Source organism: Ochotona curzoniae, unplaced genomic scaffold (genome assembly GCF_017591425.1).
Source record: "Ochotona curzoniae isolate NIBS_2020 unplaced genomic scaffold, NIBS_Ocur_1.0 contig_3498, whole genome shotgun sequence".
Lineage (NCBI taxonomy): Eukaryota > Metazoa > Chordata > Mammalia > Lagomorpha > Ochotonidae > Ochotona > Ochotona curzoniae.
In genome coordinates, this window is record NW_024465885.1 from 46,486,482 (window position 1) to 46,502,958 (window position 16,477).

General features: G+C 45.2%; 1 protein-coding gene and 1 pseudogene across 2 annotated transcripts in view; both read left to right on the top strand.

Annotated features, from left to right (window-relative positions):
* The window catches only part of MORC3 (MORC family CW-type zinc finger 3), a 52,478-nt gene that overhangs the window by 4,960 nt on the left and 31,041 nt on the right, over positions 1-16,477 (top strand). For both annotated transcript variants that reach the window (XM_040980799.1, XM_040980798.1), the window contains exons 2-4: positions 12,108-12,180; positions 14,900-15,032; positions 15,833-16,047. In XM_040980799.1, the coding sequence (XP_040836733.1) occupies positions 12,108-12,180; positions 14,900-15,032; positions 15,833-16,047 (421 nt within the window). The remainder of the gene's footprint in view (positions 1-12,107; positions 12,181-14,899; positions 15,033-15,832; positions 16,048-16,477) is intronic.
* On the top strand, positions 2,722-3,696 carry LOC121156824 (annotated as a pseudogene).

A 16,477-nucleotide genomic window follows, 5' to 3' on the forward strand; every position in this document is an offset into this window, starting at 1 on the left:
GTGAGCGCAACGGCCGATGCTATGCCGATCCGGAGCCAGGAGCCAGGAACTTCTTCTGGGTCTCCCACACAGGTGTAGGGTCCCAAGGCTTTCCCAGGCCACACGCAGGGAGCTGGCTGGGAAGTGGAGCTGCCGGGATTAGAACCGGCGCCCATATGGGATCCTGGCACGCTTTCAAGGCGAGAACTTTAGCTGCTAGGCCACGCCGCTAGAACCTTTTCCTGTGTGCTTTTGGATTCTAACTTTAAACATTCTTAGATGTGTGGAGATGATTAGCCTTCTGCCCGCATTCGGGAGTGAGCTGATGTGACAGGCTGTGTGTGTCCTCTGACAGCTTGGGTGTTGGGTCATCAAATAGCACGGAGAACCAGGAGAATGGGAAGGGCTAAGCCACAAAATAAAGTTCATTTTAAAAAGAGAATAACAAAAATAAGATGTCCTGAAAGGCTGGATAGACTTGTGTAGGAGCCAGATAGAACTTTCAGAAATCACTTTTTGCTAGAGGACTTCACTGTCTGGTCTCCTTGGAGGGTGTGCGTGGTCCTGCTGCCTGCTTGTCGGGGGCCTGGGCCGCAGGAGGAAGACGCAGTCGCTCGGTCCAGCCTTGCCGTGCGTTTGCTTGTTCCGTGTTCAGTCGTGTGGAACACTCCATCCTTCTTTCCTGCCAGGCTGAAGCTCTGTTCAATGGGAGCTCCCCACCCTCCCTTTCAGTCCTGCGACATACTGTTCCACTGCTGTCGGCTCCCCCCACCCCAGGGATGGTAAGGGGTCTTCAGAAAATTCATGGGAAAACTGATACAATGAAAAATGGCCTGCTTGGATTTCTGGGGTTGTTTTTTGTTTGTTTCTTTGTGTATCTGAAAATTTTCCACCCCCCATAAAGTTTTTGAAGTACTTGGTACAGGCTGCACCTTTCTGTGACTTGTTCATTACCTTAACGTCTTCCAAGTTCATCCAGGTTGCAGCATCTCAACACCCCCCCCCCAAAGAAAAAAAAAGGCCACCTATTAGCCCACTCTAAACCTCTGCTATACATAGGAGGTGTGTATTGGTTCCCGGTCCTAAGCCCTTGGAATTTCCTGAGTGCTAATAGGTGGAGAGGCATCCTTTGTTACTCACAATGAGCCTGTTTTCCACCTTACCTCAGTTTATTCTAATGAAGTGCTTTTTGCTTTTTTAATTTGAAAGGTGGAAAGACAAGCTGAGGGCATTCCGTTCTGCTGATTAACTGCTCTGAGGGGACACAACACCAATCTGAGTAGCCCTATTTGGGTTGAGGAGTAGGAACCCAGCCGCCTGCTGTGTCCCAGGGTGCGCCTAGAATATGTCGGAAAGGCAGGCACTTGGGTTCAGGCTGTGGGGTCCCCAGCAGCATCTTGGTGCCGCTCATGCAGCTTCCTGATGGAGACTAGTCGCCAGGTGTGCTGATATGCCCCAGGAGGTTGGGAGTTTCCGCCTCAGCCTCCTCTTTGACCTACAGGAAGGTGTGAAGGGCAGCTGATTGAGCCATCACCACAGTCGGTGATTAATCAACCATACCTACTTAGTAGGGCCTCTGTAAATCCTAGGGGAGATTTGTGTTGGTGAGTCCTTGGGTGCCAGGAGGGAAGCCCCGGCTGCTTCCCCACAGCTTGTCCTCTGCATTGAGCTGCTCATCAGTGTCCTTTGTAATAACCCAGCAGTGAGACAGTAGACCTCAATGTTTGTTGAGCTCTGTGACCCATTCTAGCCAATCATGAGGCTTCAAGAGGCAGTCGTGGGACCCCCAGTCGTGATTGGTCTGTTAGAGGTATGGGAAGCCTGGACTTGACGTTGGCATCACCATATGTTCTGTTGTTATTTCTTAGAGATAATATTTAATGGCAGAGAATCTTCTCTTCACTGGCACACTCCCCGGGAAGCTTGCAACAGCTCAGGGCTGGGCCAGATGAAAACCAGGAGGGATGGCTAGGACCCAGGTACTGGTCTGCCCCCTGCTGCTCCCCAGGGTCATTAGCTGGGAGCTGGATCAGAAGTAGAGCAGTGGAAACCAGCATTTCAGGCAATATTTAAATTGAGTAAATCATTGTATTCTTGCTGGTGTTAAGAAAGAGAATGTATTGTTATGTGGGGGAAAAAAATCTCAGGACCACCATTGTGGCAAGGCAAGAAAAGCTGCTTGCAATGTCAGCTGTTGCTGTGTTTTGAGTGCTAGTTTGAGTCCCAGCTGCTCCCTTCTAATCCAACTCTGCTAATGTGCCTGGGAAAGAAGTGGGAGATGGCCCGAGTGTTTGGGTCCCTGTGCCCATGTGGGAAACCTGGAAGAAGCTCCTGGCTTTGGTCTGACCCAGCCCTGAGTGTTGCAATTTGGGGAGTGAATCAGCAGATTAGAATATCCTGCTTCCGTGTTTGTAACCCTCTTTCACTGTAACCATTTCTTCTTCCTTTTTTTTTTTCTTTTAAGATTTAGTTTGTTTTGATAGTTAAGAGTTAGAGATGGTAAAGAGACAGAGATGGTTCATCCGTTTGGTTCTCTCCCCAGTTACAACAGCAGGAGTTGGGTCAGTTTGACTCTGGGAGCCAGGAGCTTTTTCCTTGTCTCCCATGTTGGCAGAGGCCCAGGGTCTGGCGGCGTCCTCTGCTGTTTCCCAGAACGTTAGCAGGGAGCTGGATTGGAAGAGCAGCCGGGCATGACCTGGTGCCCATGTGGGATGCTGCTGCTGTAGGTTCAGGATTAGCTTGCTATGCCACTGTACCAGCCCTTGTAACTCTCAAATAAAAAAATTTTAAAGTGATTTATTTATTAAAAATCCCACACATTAAGATGGTGCTGCAGAAAGATAAAAAGCCCAAGAAGTCAACCTGGAGGTTTAATTTGGACTTCACTCATCCTACGGAAGATGCAATTTTTGTTTCTGGAAATGTTTGCATCTTTCCTAGTGAATATATAGTTTTGTACTAGTTTTGCGTTCTTTCTGTTTTAAAGTAGGAACAGTTTCTCTGGGAGAAGGTTAAAGTCAGTGGGAAAACTGGCCATCTCTGGGAGGTTGTGCACCTTGAACGCTTCAAGAACAAAATCACAGCTGTTTCTGAGAAACAGTTCTCTAAAAGGTATTTGAAATACCTTTTCAAGAAATATCTTAGGGGGCCTGGTGTGGTGGCCTAGTGGCTAAAGTCCTCACCTTGAACGTACTGGGATCCTATATGGACACCCTGCTTCCCATCCAGCTCCCTGTGTGTGGCCTGGGAAAGCAGTTGAGAATGGCCCAAAGCCTTGGGGTCCTGCACCTGTGTGGGAGACCTGGAAACTCCTGGCTCCTGGCTTAGGATCAGCTCAGCTCTGGCTGTAGCAGCCTCTTGGGGAGTGAATCATTAGATGAAAGATCTTCCTCTCTGTATCTTCTTATCTATGTATATTTGACTTTCCAATAAAAATAAATCTTAAAAAAATAAATACCTTAAGAACAGTTTTTATGATTAGCTCCTCTGACAAGGAGATCTGTGAACTTTGTTATTTCTAGATTAGTCAAGATGACAGTGGATCAGAGTCTGGGGATTAATATTGGCCTCCCCTACTTCCCATGCTCAGGAAGTACTCATTAGAAAGAAGCCTCCAGAAAGAGATTTTAACTTTATTCATTGATGAAAAAATTGTGTTCTTAAAAAAAAAAAGATCTGACTCTTGGGCCCAACGAGGTAGCCTGGCAGCTAAAATCCTCGCCTTGTACCTGCTGGGATCCCATATGGGCACTAGTTCTAATCCCAGTGACCCTGATCCCCATCCAACTTCCTGCAGTGGAGTACGGCCCAAAACCTTGGGACTCTGTACCCACATGGGAGACCTGGAAGGGGCTCCTGGCTCCAGGCTTCAGATTGGCTTAGCTCAGCTGTTGTGGCCTCTTGGGGAGTGAATTCACAGAATAAAGATATTCCTCTCTGTCTCTCCTCCTCTCTGTATAAAATAAGTCTTTAAAAAATTGCACACTTGATTTTGTAAGTGTTGTGAATACGTGGGGAAATACTTAAACAGTTTTTTCTTACAATAGCATGTGTTGATTATTCATTAATCAGTTCCTTGCCATTTGGGTTGGTTCTACCTTTTCAATATTGTGCATAAAGCTGCTGTGGTAGCTGTATAAACTGCTTTCAGCTTGGGTCCCTACGTAAAATGGCATTGCTCAACCATACAGTGACTCTAATTTTTTGAAGAACTGTACCATTTTCCATAGCTGAATCTTTGAAATTCCTGCCAGCTTGTCAACCCGAATAACAGGGTGGCTCTCTGAAACAGATTCATCAGGAATAGCAGGGCATTGCCGTGGTAAATACGTGTGTTGTGATTGAAGACATGCTCAAGGGACAGAGGAAGACAAGGGGCTGGCTTGGGCCTGCAGTGCGAATGCCTGGGTTCCCTGTCTGGGTTTGATACCTGGCCCTGATTCCAGTTTCCTACCAACGCAGTCACTGGGAGGCAGACATGATGGCTCAGGTGTTGGGTTCCCACCAACCCTGTAGGAGATGTGGGTCGATCCTGGACTGGACCTGGCTATTACAGCTTTTTGGGGGGTGGACCAATGGATGGGAGCTTTATCTCACTCACTCCCTAATTGCCTCTAAAATTTTAAAAACTTTAAAGGAATAAAGCAAAGAAGATTGCATAAATTGTGGGTGTATCAGCCCTACGTTAGTCAGGTACTTCCTGGCACATGTCCTCATGGAATGTGTGTGTGTGTGTGTGTGTGTGTGTGTGTGCGCAGAATTGTGGTGCCCTTTCTGCAAAGTTGTGGTTTCGGCAGGGGTTGGGATGGGGCTTCCATTCATGGTTTTCCCTGGTTCCATGTTACCACAAATGATTCCTTTGGATACTGACTATTTTCACAGCACAGAGCTCAAGAGGTCCAGTTCCTCTGTCTTTGACAATGTTTGTAATTTTGTGTTTTGCTTTTATTTTGTCGTGTGTGTGTGTGTGTGTGTGTGTGTGTGTGTGTGTGTTTGGCTCCCTTGCAGCCCTCTCGTCACTGGCAGGGGACCTCTTTTAAATAAATCTTGCTTTGCACACTGAAAAAAAGAATATTTTTTGAAAGACAGAGTTAGAGGGAGAGACAGATTCTCCCTTTGCACTAGATAATGGATACCTTGGTCTAGACTAGACCAGCCTGCCCCCGGTCCTGGCTCTCACCTGTGGGTGCCGCAGCCTTGCTCAGCCCCCAGCGCAGCTCTTGCGCTCACCAGTGGGAGATGCAGGGTACAGAAGTCTAACCTTAATCGGCCAAGTTTCCCCATTTGGTTTATTTTTGGCTTTCTGTCACTGCAGACTGGATTTAATTAATTTGTTACAGACTGATGCCACTAATCTGTGTTTTCCAGTTCTTATACTATTGATTTTGTTGTTTGCTGTTACTTGTTACTAGTCTAATTCTTTTTGTCCTTTGGGGTTTTTGAGTTTTTTCATCTATGTTGAAGCAGTTTCAGATGGGAGCATAGGTAAACACTTTGTGTATTTAAGCTTCCAAGTTTTAAATTTGTAACTTTTGTAACTTATGCTGTTTCTTTTTTTTAGATTTTAAAATTTTTATTGCGAAGTTAGATATACAGAGGGGAGGAGAGACAGAGAGGAAGATCTTTGTCCAATGATTCACACCCCAAGTGAGCACTACAGCCAGGGCTGCGCTGATCCGAAGCCAGGAGCCTCTTCCAGGTCTCCCATGTGGGTGCAGGGTTCCAAAGCTTTGGGCCATCCTCCACTGCTTTCCCAGGCCACAAGCAGGGAGCTGGAAGGGAAGTGGGGATGCTGAGATTAGAACCAGCATGTTCAAGGTGAGGACTTTAGTCACTAGGCCACCTCGCCAGGCCTCTTGTTGCGTTTCTAAAAGTTCAGTTTAAAAAATGTATGTGGGCTATAATAAAGTCATATATGTTTGTAAATAATGTTTAAATGTCACTATGCTTTAAAGGGTGATGTTTCTCAGTGTTCTGAATGGGTGGTTTCTTTTTTTTTTAAGATCTATTTTATTATTTTTTATTACGAAGTTAGGTATATATATAGAGAGGAGGAGAGATAGAGAGGAAGATCTTCCATCCAATGATTCACTCCCCAAGTGACCACAACGGCCAGGAGCTAGGAGCCAGGAACCTCTTCCGGGTATCCCATACAGGTGCAGGATCCCAAAGCATTGGGCCCTCCTCGACTGCTTTCCCAGGCCACAAGCAGGGAGGTGGATGGGAAGCAGGGCTGCACCCATATGGGATTCCGGTGCATTCAAGGCGAGGATTTGAGACGCTAGGTCATGCTGCCGGGCCCTGAATGGGTGGTTTCTAAAACACATGGAGTGCTGGCATTTTCTCGTGGTTGATTAGTTGCTTAAGTGCTTCATTATTTTGGGTTCTGTACTCAAGTGTTTCCCAGATAATCACCTAGGACGGACTGTCTGGTTGAAGTTGTGTCTGCTTATTTTTATGTGTTTTTGCATTATGCTCTTTGGGCTTTGGGGCAGGGCAGGAGTGATAGAGCTAAGACTCTGTTGGGCAGGTTCATCTCTGGCTGAAGCCTGGGATTGTTTATTGGGGTGGGGACTAGTTACTTACAGTCAGATACCTGCTTCTCTTGTGTCAGAAAATCAAGCTCTTTGTAATCTGGTTAAATAACCCCACTGTAAACGCCAGTGCATTCCTGTTCTCAAGTCCTATTTTGGATTTTCGTTCCTTTACGTGGCACTCTTACAGATTGTCCTTGGTTTGTTTGTTTGTTTGTTTTTGTGTCTATTTTTATTGGAATGTCATAAAGAGTCAGATTTTTAGAGAGAAGGAGAAATAGAGAAAATGGTCTTCCATCCCCTGATTCACTCCCCAAGTGGCCACAAATGCCAGAGCTGAGCTGATCCAAAGCCAGGAGCTTCTTCTGGGTCTCCCACGTAGGTGCAGGGTCCCAAGGCTTTGGGCCATCCTCAGATGCTTTTCCAGGCACAAGCAGGGAGCTGGAAGGGAAGTGGAGTAGTCAGGATACAAACCAGCACCCATATGGGATGCCATTGTATGCAAGGCAAGGATTTTAGCCACTAAGCTACTGCGCTGAGCCCAGGTTGTCCTTATTTTAAAATGAACTCATGCTTACAATGTTTACTGTGCATGTTCCAGTCATTCTTGTGAGGACTTGAAAATATTGTCATGTATTTTTCTTGGTGACAAATTGAGCTGATATTGTTAGTCATCTTCAGTTCAGATGACAGAACTTAAGGCACAGAGGTTAAGCTGCTCGCCCCAGATAACACATCTAGTTACCCCTCTTCTAACCTGTCTGCTTCTAGTGTGTGTGTGTGTGTGTGTGTGTGTGTGTGTATTACATTGCTTTTTGCAGGAGTACTTATTCTTTCTAGTTAAGATTGTGTACTCACGAAAGAGTTAAGAATGGCTAAAGAATAGTAGCTTATGTTTAGATCACTGGAAAGCCTCTTTTCAGTGTGTGTTGTTGTTTTAGACCTTTTTGGTTTGCTCTTAGGGAAATGTTACCCAAGAAAGATACGTGCCTGGGTGGCAGGTATTGTAGAAATCATTAAGTGAGAATGGATGTTTGTATCACCACATTGTAGCTTGCATCTCAATTCACACTGTAATGTAATTTTGAATAAGCCAAGACTATACTGGCTCTTTTATAAACAAAGATGGTATAAGGGGCGGGGAGCTGGGTCAGAAAGCCCTTTCTGACAGCCACTGCTGGCACTTTCTCATTCTGCATTTGAGAAGACGGTTTTAAGCAAAATGAAGATCTGGACATTGATTTGGAACTGTGATGGGTGCTTTAGAAAGACCGAGTTGTATCTCCTCATCTCATGAATGTGTTGTGCTGTTACCTGATGTATGACATAGAAAATGAGACTCACATGTACTAGTGTGTCAGGAACAGTCTTCCGAAGTGTGCTGTGCCTCACAGGTGTGATAGTGCAACCTGCTGGCTGCCCAAGGATTGAGAATTGGCCTGCAGCAAATACAGTGGACAAGAACCTCTCTTCTGGCACCAGTCTAATCCTGTTCCTCTGGCACTTCATGCCAGACACCATGCTCCCCTTTCTGTTTTCCTTAAAATTTAGAGAAAACTGTGCACCATGTGTAAATGCTCCATGTGCACGTGTGTAAATGCTCCGTGTGCACGTGTGTAAATGCTCCATGTGCACAGTGTATAAATGCTCCGTGTGCACGTGTGTAAATGCTCCGTGTGCACGTGTGTAAATGCTCCGTGTGCACGTGTGTAAATGCTCCATGTGCACAGTGTATAAATGCTCCATGTGCACGTGTGTAAATGCTCCGTGTGCACGTGTGTAAATGCTCCATGTGCACGTGTGTAAGTGCTCCGTGTGCACGTGTGTAAGTGCTCCGTGTGCACGTGTGTAAATGCTCCATGTGCTCTGTGTGTAAATGCTCCATGTGCTCTGTGTGTAAATGCTCCATGTGCACGTGTGTAAATGCTCCGTGTGCACGTGTGTAAATGCTCCATGTGCACAGTGTATAAATGCTCCATGTGCACGTGTGTAAATGCTCCATGTGCACGTGTGTAAATGCTCCATGTGCACGTGTGTAAATGCTCCGTGTGCACGTGTGTAAATGCTCCGTGTGCTCTGTGTGTAAATGCTCCATGTGCTCGTGTGTAAATGCTCCGTGTGCACGTGTGTAAATGCTCCATGTGCTCTGTGTGTAAATGCTCCATGTGCACGTGTGTAAATGCTCCGTGTGCACGTGTGTAAATGCTCCATGTGCACGTGTGTAAATGCTCCGTGTGCACGTGTGTAAATGCTCCGTGTGCTCTGTGTGTAAATGCTCCATGTGCACGTGTGTAAATGCTCCGTGTGCACGTGTGTAAATGCTCCGTGTGCTCTGTGTGTAAATGCTCCATGTGCTCGTGTGTAAATGCTCCATGTGCACGTGTGTAAATGCTCCATGTGCACGTGTGTAAATGCTCCGTGTGCACGTGTGTAAATGCTCCATGTGCTCTGTGTGTAAATGCTCCATGTGCTCGTGTGTAAATGCTCCATGTGCACGTGTGTAAATGCTCCGTGTGCTCTGTGTGTAAATGCTCCATGTGTACTGTGTATAAATGCTCCGTGTGCACGTGTGTAAATGCTCCATGTGCTCTGTGTGTAAATGCTCCATGTGCTCTGTGTGTAAATGCTCCATGTGCACGTGTGTAAATGCTCCGTGTGCACGTGTGTAAATGCTCCATGTGCACAGTGTATAAATGCTCCATGTGCACGTGTGTAAATGCTCCATGTGCACGTGTGTAAATGCTCCATGTGCACGTGTGTAAATGCTCCGTGTGCACGTGTGTAAATGCTCCGTGTGCTCTGTGTGTAAATGCTCCATGTGCTCGTGTGTAAATGCTCCATGTGCATGTGTGTAAATGCTCCGTGTGCTCTGTGTGTAAATGCTCCATGTGTACTGTGTATAAATGCTCCGTGTGCACGTGTGTAAATGCTCCGTGTACACTGTGTGTAAATGCTCCATGTGCACGTGTGTAAATGCTCCATGTGCACGTGTGTAAATGCTCCGTGTGCACGTGTGTAAATGCTCCATGTGCACAGTGTATAAATGCTCCGTGTGCACGTGTGTAAATGCTCCATGTGCACGTGTGTAAATGCTCCGTGTGCACGTGTGTAAATGCTCCATGTGCACAGTGTATAAATGCTCCATGTGCACGTGTGTAAATGCTCCGTGTGCACGTGTGTAAATGCTCCGTGTGCACGTGTGTAAATGCTCCGTGTGCACGTGTGTAAGTGCTCCGTGTGCACGTGTGTAAATGCTCCATGTGCTCTGTGTGTAAATGCTCCATGTGCACGTGTGTAAATGCTCCGTGTGCACGTGTGTAAATGCTCCATGTGCACGTGTGTAAATGCTCCGTGTGCACGTGTGTAAATGCTCCGTGTGCTCTGTGTGTAAATGCTCCATGTGCACGTGTGTAAATGCTCCGTGTGCACGTGTGTAAATGCTCCGTGTGCTCGGTGTGTAAATGCTCCATGTGCTCGTGTGTAAATGCTCCATGTGCACGTGTGTAAATGCTCCATGTGCACGTGTGTAAATGCTCCGTGTGCACGTGTGTAAATGCTCCATGTGCTCTGTGTGTAAATGCTCCATGTGCTCGTGTGTAAATGCTCCATGTGCACGTGTGTAAATGCTCCGTGTGCTCTGTGTGTAAATGCTCCATGTGTACTGTGTATAAATGCTCCGTGTGCACGTGTGTAAATGCTCCATGTGCTCTGTGTGTAAATGCTCCATGTGCTCTGTGTGTAAATGCTCCATGTGCACGTGTGTAAATGCTCCGTGTGCACGTGTGTAAATGCTCCATGTGCACAGTGTATAAATGATCCATGTGCACGTGTGTAAATGCTCCATGTGCACGTGTGTAAATGCTCCATGTGCACGTGTGTAAATGCTCCGTGTGCACGTGTGTAAATGCTCCGTGTGCTCTGTGTGTAAATGCTCCATGTGCTCGTGTGTAAATGCTCCATGTGCATGTGTGTAAATGCTCCGTGTGCTCTGTGTGTAAATGCTCCATGTGTACTGTGTATAAATGCTCCGTGTGCACGTGTGTAAATGCTCCGTGTACACTGTGTGTAAATGCTCCATGTGCACGTGTGTAAATGCTCCGTGTGCACGTGTGTAAATGCTCCGTGTGCACGTGTGTAAATGCTCCGTGTGCACGTGTGTAAGTGCTCCGTGTGCACGTGTGTAAATGCTCCATGTGCTCTGTGTGTAAATGCTCCATGTGCACGTGTGTAAATGCTCCGTGTGCACGTGTGTAAATGCTCCATGTGCACGTGTGTAAATGCTCCGTGTGCACGTGTGTAAATGCTCCATGTGCTCTGTGTGTAAATGCTCCATGTGCACATGTGTAAATGCTCCATGTGCACGTGTGTAAATGCTCCATGTGCACATGTGTAAATGCTCCATGTGCACGTGTGTAAATGCTCCGTGTGCACGTGTGTAAATGCTCCGTGTGCTGTGTGTAAATGCTCCATGTGCACGTGTATAAATGCTCCGTGTGCACGTGTATAAATGCTCCATGTGCACAGTGTGTAAATGCTCTGTGTGCACGTGTGTAAATGCTCTGTGTGCACTGTGTGTAAATGCTCCATGTGCACGTGTGTAAATGCTCCGTGTGCACGTGTGTAAATGCTCTGTGTGCACTGTGTGTAAATGCTCCATGTGCACGTGTGTAAATGCTCCGTGTGCACGTGTGTAAATGCTCTGTGTGCACTGTGTGTAAATGCTCCGTGTGCACGTGTGTAAATGCTCCGTGTGCACTGTGTGTAAATGCTCCGTGTGCACGTGTGTAAATGCTCCGTGTGCACTGTGTGTAAATGCTCCGTGTGCACGTGTGTAAATGCTCCATGTGCACAGTGTGTAAATGCTCTGTGTGCACTGTGTGTAAATGCTCCGTGTGCACGTGTGTAAATGCTCCGTGTGCACCGTGTGTAAATGCTCTATGTATTGAGAATTTCAAGTCTCAGCCTTTTAAAACTATGTGCATATCTTACATTTGATATCTACATTTGTGAAAAATTTGGAGTGTTCTCATTACATGAATGGTTGGCTTATTTCAAACTATTATTGTGAGTAAAGTCAGATTCAACCGTACAGGTTGGTTTGGTACTTTGGAATTGTTACTTGATGCTGTTACAGGGTTTTCGGCGGGCAGACCGTGATTGCCCCGTGGTCAGCTGTAATGATCTTGGTGGCACTATTCAAAGTGAGGTGTCAGATATTGACTAAGAGATCACAGAAAAGCCTGTGAAGAAGCAGAGCTGAGTTTGGCAGGGCTAATACACTTAGGGGGAAACACTTATTGACAAAATTGTATGAAAAGTAGGCTGACTAGGAACTAGGAAATGATACTTATGGGATCTTAGGCCTTTGGCTGGGTAAATTCTAAGATGAACTTTAGGAAAAGTTTTAGCAAGCTGTCTGATTGTTTCCCAGCCTTTTTTCCAATAACCTTTAAAAGTTTTGTCCTAGAGACAGCAGCTAAGTCATTTTTGTTTGGTTTCAGTGTTGCTTAATGTGGGGACAAATAATTGTATTTGTGTTTCTGTTCTCAAAAGTACAGCTGAAATTAACTTGCATGAATCTTTATTTTGTCTCAGCTTTGTCCGAAGTTTTTACACACAAATTCTACCAGTCACACGTGGCCATTCAGTGCAGTTGCTGAATTAATAGGTATGTAAATTGGTATTTTATGTACCATCTGTGGCTTGCAATTACAGTTTTAAAGCTTTTTATTGAAAAATAGTATACAAATATACTTTCCAAATGTTTCTAAAATGTAATAAGCTTTTAGGTATATATCAGTTTAATCACTGCTCAGACTTCTCTGTAATGCTTTCCAAGTGTTTCATGATATTTAGGATTTAATTTGCTAAGACCATAAAGAATGTTGAAAATATTTTTATTCTGATTATACAAGAATAAAATGAGAATTTAGTGGAAAAGTATTTTCAACATAAACAATGGATTATCTTTCCAGTCAGTAGTGTGACATGCAGTATTTTTCTGTAAGTTTGTCTGAGACAGAGATCTTTTATGCTGTGATTCCCTGGGAACAGCCAGGGAAACTCAGTCCAGGTCTCCTTTTGTGGAAGGGACTCATCTGCTGCTTTGCTGGGTGTGTTTGAGCAGGAAGCTGGACTGGGCAGTGGAGCAAGCCCAAGTTGGAAGGTGTGCAGGTGTCCCAGATAGCATCTCAGTCACCTGCAGCTGTCGGCCTCCAGGGATGATGTTCTGATCGTGTGTCAGTGACCATAAGAGGCTCGCTGATCATGACTTTTTCTTAGGAAAATTCACTTGTGTGAATACTTTACACATTTTTTAGTGTGTGTTTTAAAAACAAAAGAAAAGTCTTGATACATTTTAAGTTCTTTATCAAGGAAGGGATGTACAAGAAAAAAATACTTTTGGCCAAGCACTCTTCTTTTTTTTGGTATAATTAGATTTTCCAGAGTATACTAACAGTTCACTTGGGTGATTTCTTTTTTAATCTGGTCTAAATCTGCAAAAAATATTTCAGTGGTTCACAGACCTGGTGTTTGCAGTGGTCTGGAGGAGGTGCCTGTGACTTTCACAGTGTTTCTCGGGATGTATCCAGGGACACTGTTCATGGAATACTGTCTTCCCAGGAAGACTCGGGGTGAAATTACTTAATTGTAGGCTACTTTAAGGATGGATACTTTTAAAGCAGTGTTTTTATAACATAATTCATGGGCCATACGAAATTATCAACCCAAAGTGTAACCTCCTTAGGTTTAATGAATTTCGAGTCCTGCCTGTGGTTTGATTCTACAGGACTAGGCACATTCCCCCTTTCCTAACTCATAATTGGCTGCATCTTAAATAACTTACAAGATACTGTATTTGCCAGTACCACTGAAATATTTCTATTTTGTTATTATTTAAAATGCTTATATTTATTTGAAAGGTAGCCTGACAGAGTTGGGTAGGGACATCTTTCATTTCCTGAGTGTCTCTCTAAAGAACTGCAGTTGCCAGGCTGGGCCAGGTTGAAGCTAGGAACCATTCAGGTCTCCCTGATGGGGTGCGGGACTTGAGGACCTAAACCATCCTTCATCGCATTTCGGAGTGTACATCAGCGGAAAGCTGCAGCAGGATGGGACGAGCCAGGACTGGAACCAGGCAGTGCAGGGTGGGATGTGTTGTGCTGAACAGTGGCTTAGCCCCACTGCTTGCCTATTCTATGAGAAGCCAATATGCCAGAAAAGGATGTTGAAGAGGTGTATGCACAGGGAGAACTGTACAACTCTAAAAACATTCAGTCAGACTGAAAAGGGCCACGATTTGTAATTGTTGGGCAGTCTTCTGTCTGCATATAGCTTAGTAGAAAATAACAACACCTTCTTGTTAATTAGTGACTGTATGTCAACTCGTGCTGCGAGACAATCCAGGTTTTCTAGGGACAGCCAGGCGAGTTCTTTGTTGGTCGTGTTTTTTGTTTGTTTTAAAGATTAATTTACTGGGGCCCGACGCAGTAGCCTAGCAGCTAAAGTCCTCACCTTGCATATGCTGGGATCCCATATGGGTGCTGGTTCTAATCTCGGCAACCCCACTTCCCACCCAACTCCCTGCTTGTGGCCTGGGAAAGCAGTCGAGGATGGCCCAAAGGCTTGGGACCCTGCACCTTCCTGGGAGACTTGGATAAGGTTCCTGGCTCCTGGCTTCGGATTGGTGCAGCTTTAGCTGTTGTGGCTGCTTGGGGACTAAATCATCGGACAGAAGATCTTCCTCTCTGTCTCTCCTCTTCCTATCTGCACATCTGCCTTTCCAATAAAGATAAATAAATCTTTAAAAAAAAAAAAAGATTTGTTGGACATGAAAGTCATTGTTACAGAGATGGGGAGAGAGAGATCTTCCATCTGCTGATGCAGTCCCCAATTGGCTGCATTGGCCAGAGCTGGGCCAATCTGAAACCCTGAGCTTCTTCTGGGACTCTCAGATGGGTACAGGGTCCCAAGGCATTGCACTATCCTCCACTGCTTTCCTAGCTTGTAAAGCAGGGAGCTGGTTGGGAAGTGGGGTAGCCGGGATCAGAACTGGCGCCCATAGGGGATGCCAACACTGCAGACTGAGGATCAGCTGGCTATGCCGTTGCACTGGTCCCAGGCCAGTCCTCTTCATCGATTCTATAGTGCATTGGGTTTTATTTTATACTTCTGCAGTGTATGAATACCAGCTTTTGCTCTACATACCACAGAGAGATTTGGAAAGAATTAATTCTGTACTAGTCAGTAATTAAAATGTAGAATAGGTTCATGTTTTCAGAATTGCTTACAATTTAGCATTCAGTTCTTGCGACAGGGTTGTTCTGAACTAGTTACTCTTATTTGAAATGTAAAATCAAAATCTCTCATAACTTTTTGTTTCTCAGATAATGCTTATGATCCTGATGTGAATGCTAAACAGATATGGATTGACAAAACAGTGATAAATGAGCGTATATGCTTGACATTTACTGACAACGGGAATGGTATGACTTCAGATAAATTACATAAAATGCTGAGGTATGTACAAATGTGCTGTATTTCCTAAAGTCATTGCTTTTATGGTTGTATGTGTCATAGCCGATTGTCCTAAGTTTGTTTTGGTGTTTTCAGCATGAAATGTGATAGCCACAATGTGCTCTACTCTTAAGAGCTTTTCGTCTTTTTCTACCAGCGTTGTATCATTAGGCAGTCTCTACCTACTCTTCGTGTGACTTTCCCAGAATTCTGTTCTTGTAAGTTGTAGCACAGTGGTATCTGTTACTTGTATTTAATGCACATAACTGGTATTTTTAAAAAACACTCCAGTTGTTTTGGTAGGGGAGTAACTTTAAAGGGATTGAGAGAAGGAGAGAGCTGCGTTAAGTAGTCACAAAACCTCGTGTCACAGAAGAGGTGATGGAGTGCCCAGGGCTGGGATGCAGAGCGCAGGCACAGGGTGAGGGGGATGGAGAAGCAGAGGACTTTGTCCCTTGCATGCTGCGTGTGCTGCAAGAGCATCAGGTCGACCTCGTCAGTAATCACGCCAGAGTGGGCTTGCTGACAAGACATTCATTCATGTGAAGAAGAACAGTTGTGGGGTGAGATCTTGGGGTCCCAGGCTCTGGGGGCGCCAGGCAGTGAACTCAATGTTTAGTACCTGTAATCCTTGCTACTTGGGTGCTGGTCAGGAAGAAACACTCACATAGCTTAAAGGAAGTTGCCCGAGAGAGTACGCCACGGGGGAAGGGGAGCTGGCATTGTACTTGCTGCGTTTACTCACTGCATGTTTTTAAAAAAGGACAAGGATGCTTACTTAGGCTTAAAATCTTTCCTTTTAGCTTTGGTTTCAGCGACAAAGTCACCATGAATGGTCATGTGCCAGTTGGATTGTACGGGAATGGCTTCAAGTCCGGTTCTATGCGTTTGGGTAGAGATGCAATCGTTTTTACCAAAAACGGAGAAAGCATGAGCGTCGGCTTCTTGTCTCAGACCTACTTGGAAGCCATAAAAGCAGAGCATGTTGTTGTCCCGATAGTGGCATTCAACAAAGACCATATCCTTTTACTTTTGAAATAGAAGCCTTGGAGAAACTGAAGAAATTCTCTCAAAACTCTGTCCTTTGGCCTTTGCATAGTTTTGAATCTTGACTGTTGCTGCCACTGTCTGTTGGCTGCCTTTATGTTACACCAGAGTCTATGGATGGCTTGTCCTTTTCTCCCCTCTGTCAGAATTGTGCCCAAAAAATCCCTCACATGAAGTGATTGCATTTTCTTAAGCTCCCTGGACTGTCCACTTTACTTCAGGCTTCTTGTGGACTGGTACAGCATTTGTTGTCTGGCTTGAAGATGTTGCTTACTCTAGTGACCACAAAGAGCCAAATAACTTTATATGAAAATACCTTCTGTATACACAGAGTGAAGTATTAGGGGACAGTAAATCAGTTTGGAATAATAGTAAATTTGCTCAATTTTTATCTTTCTTGG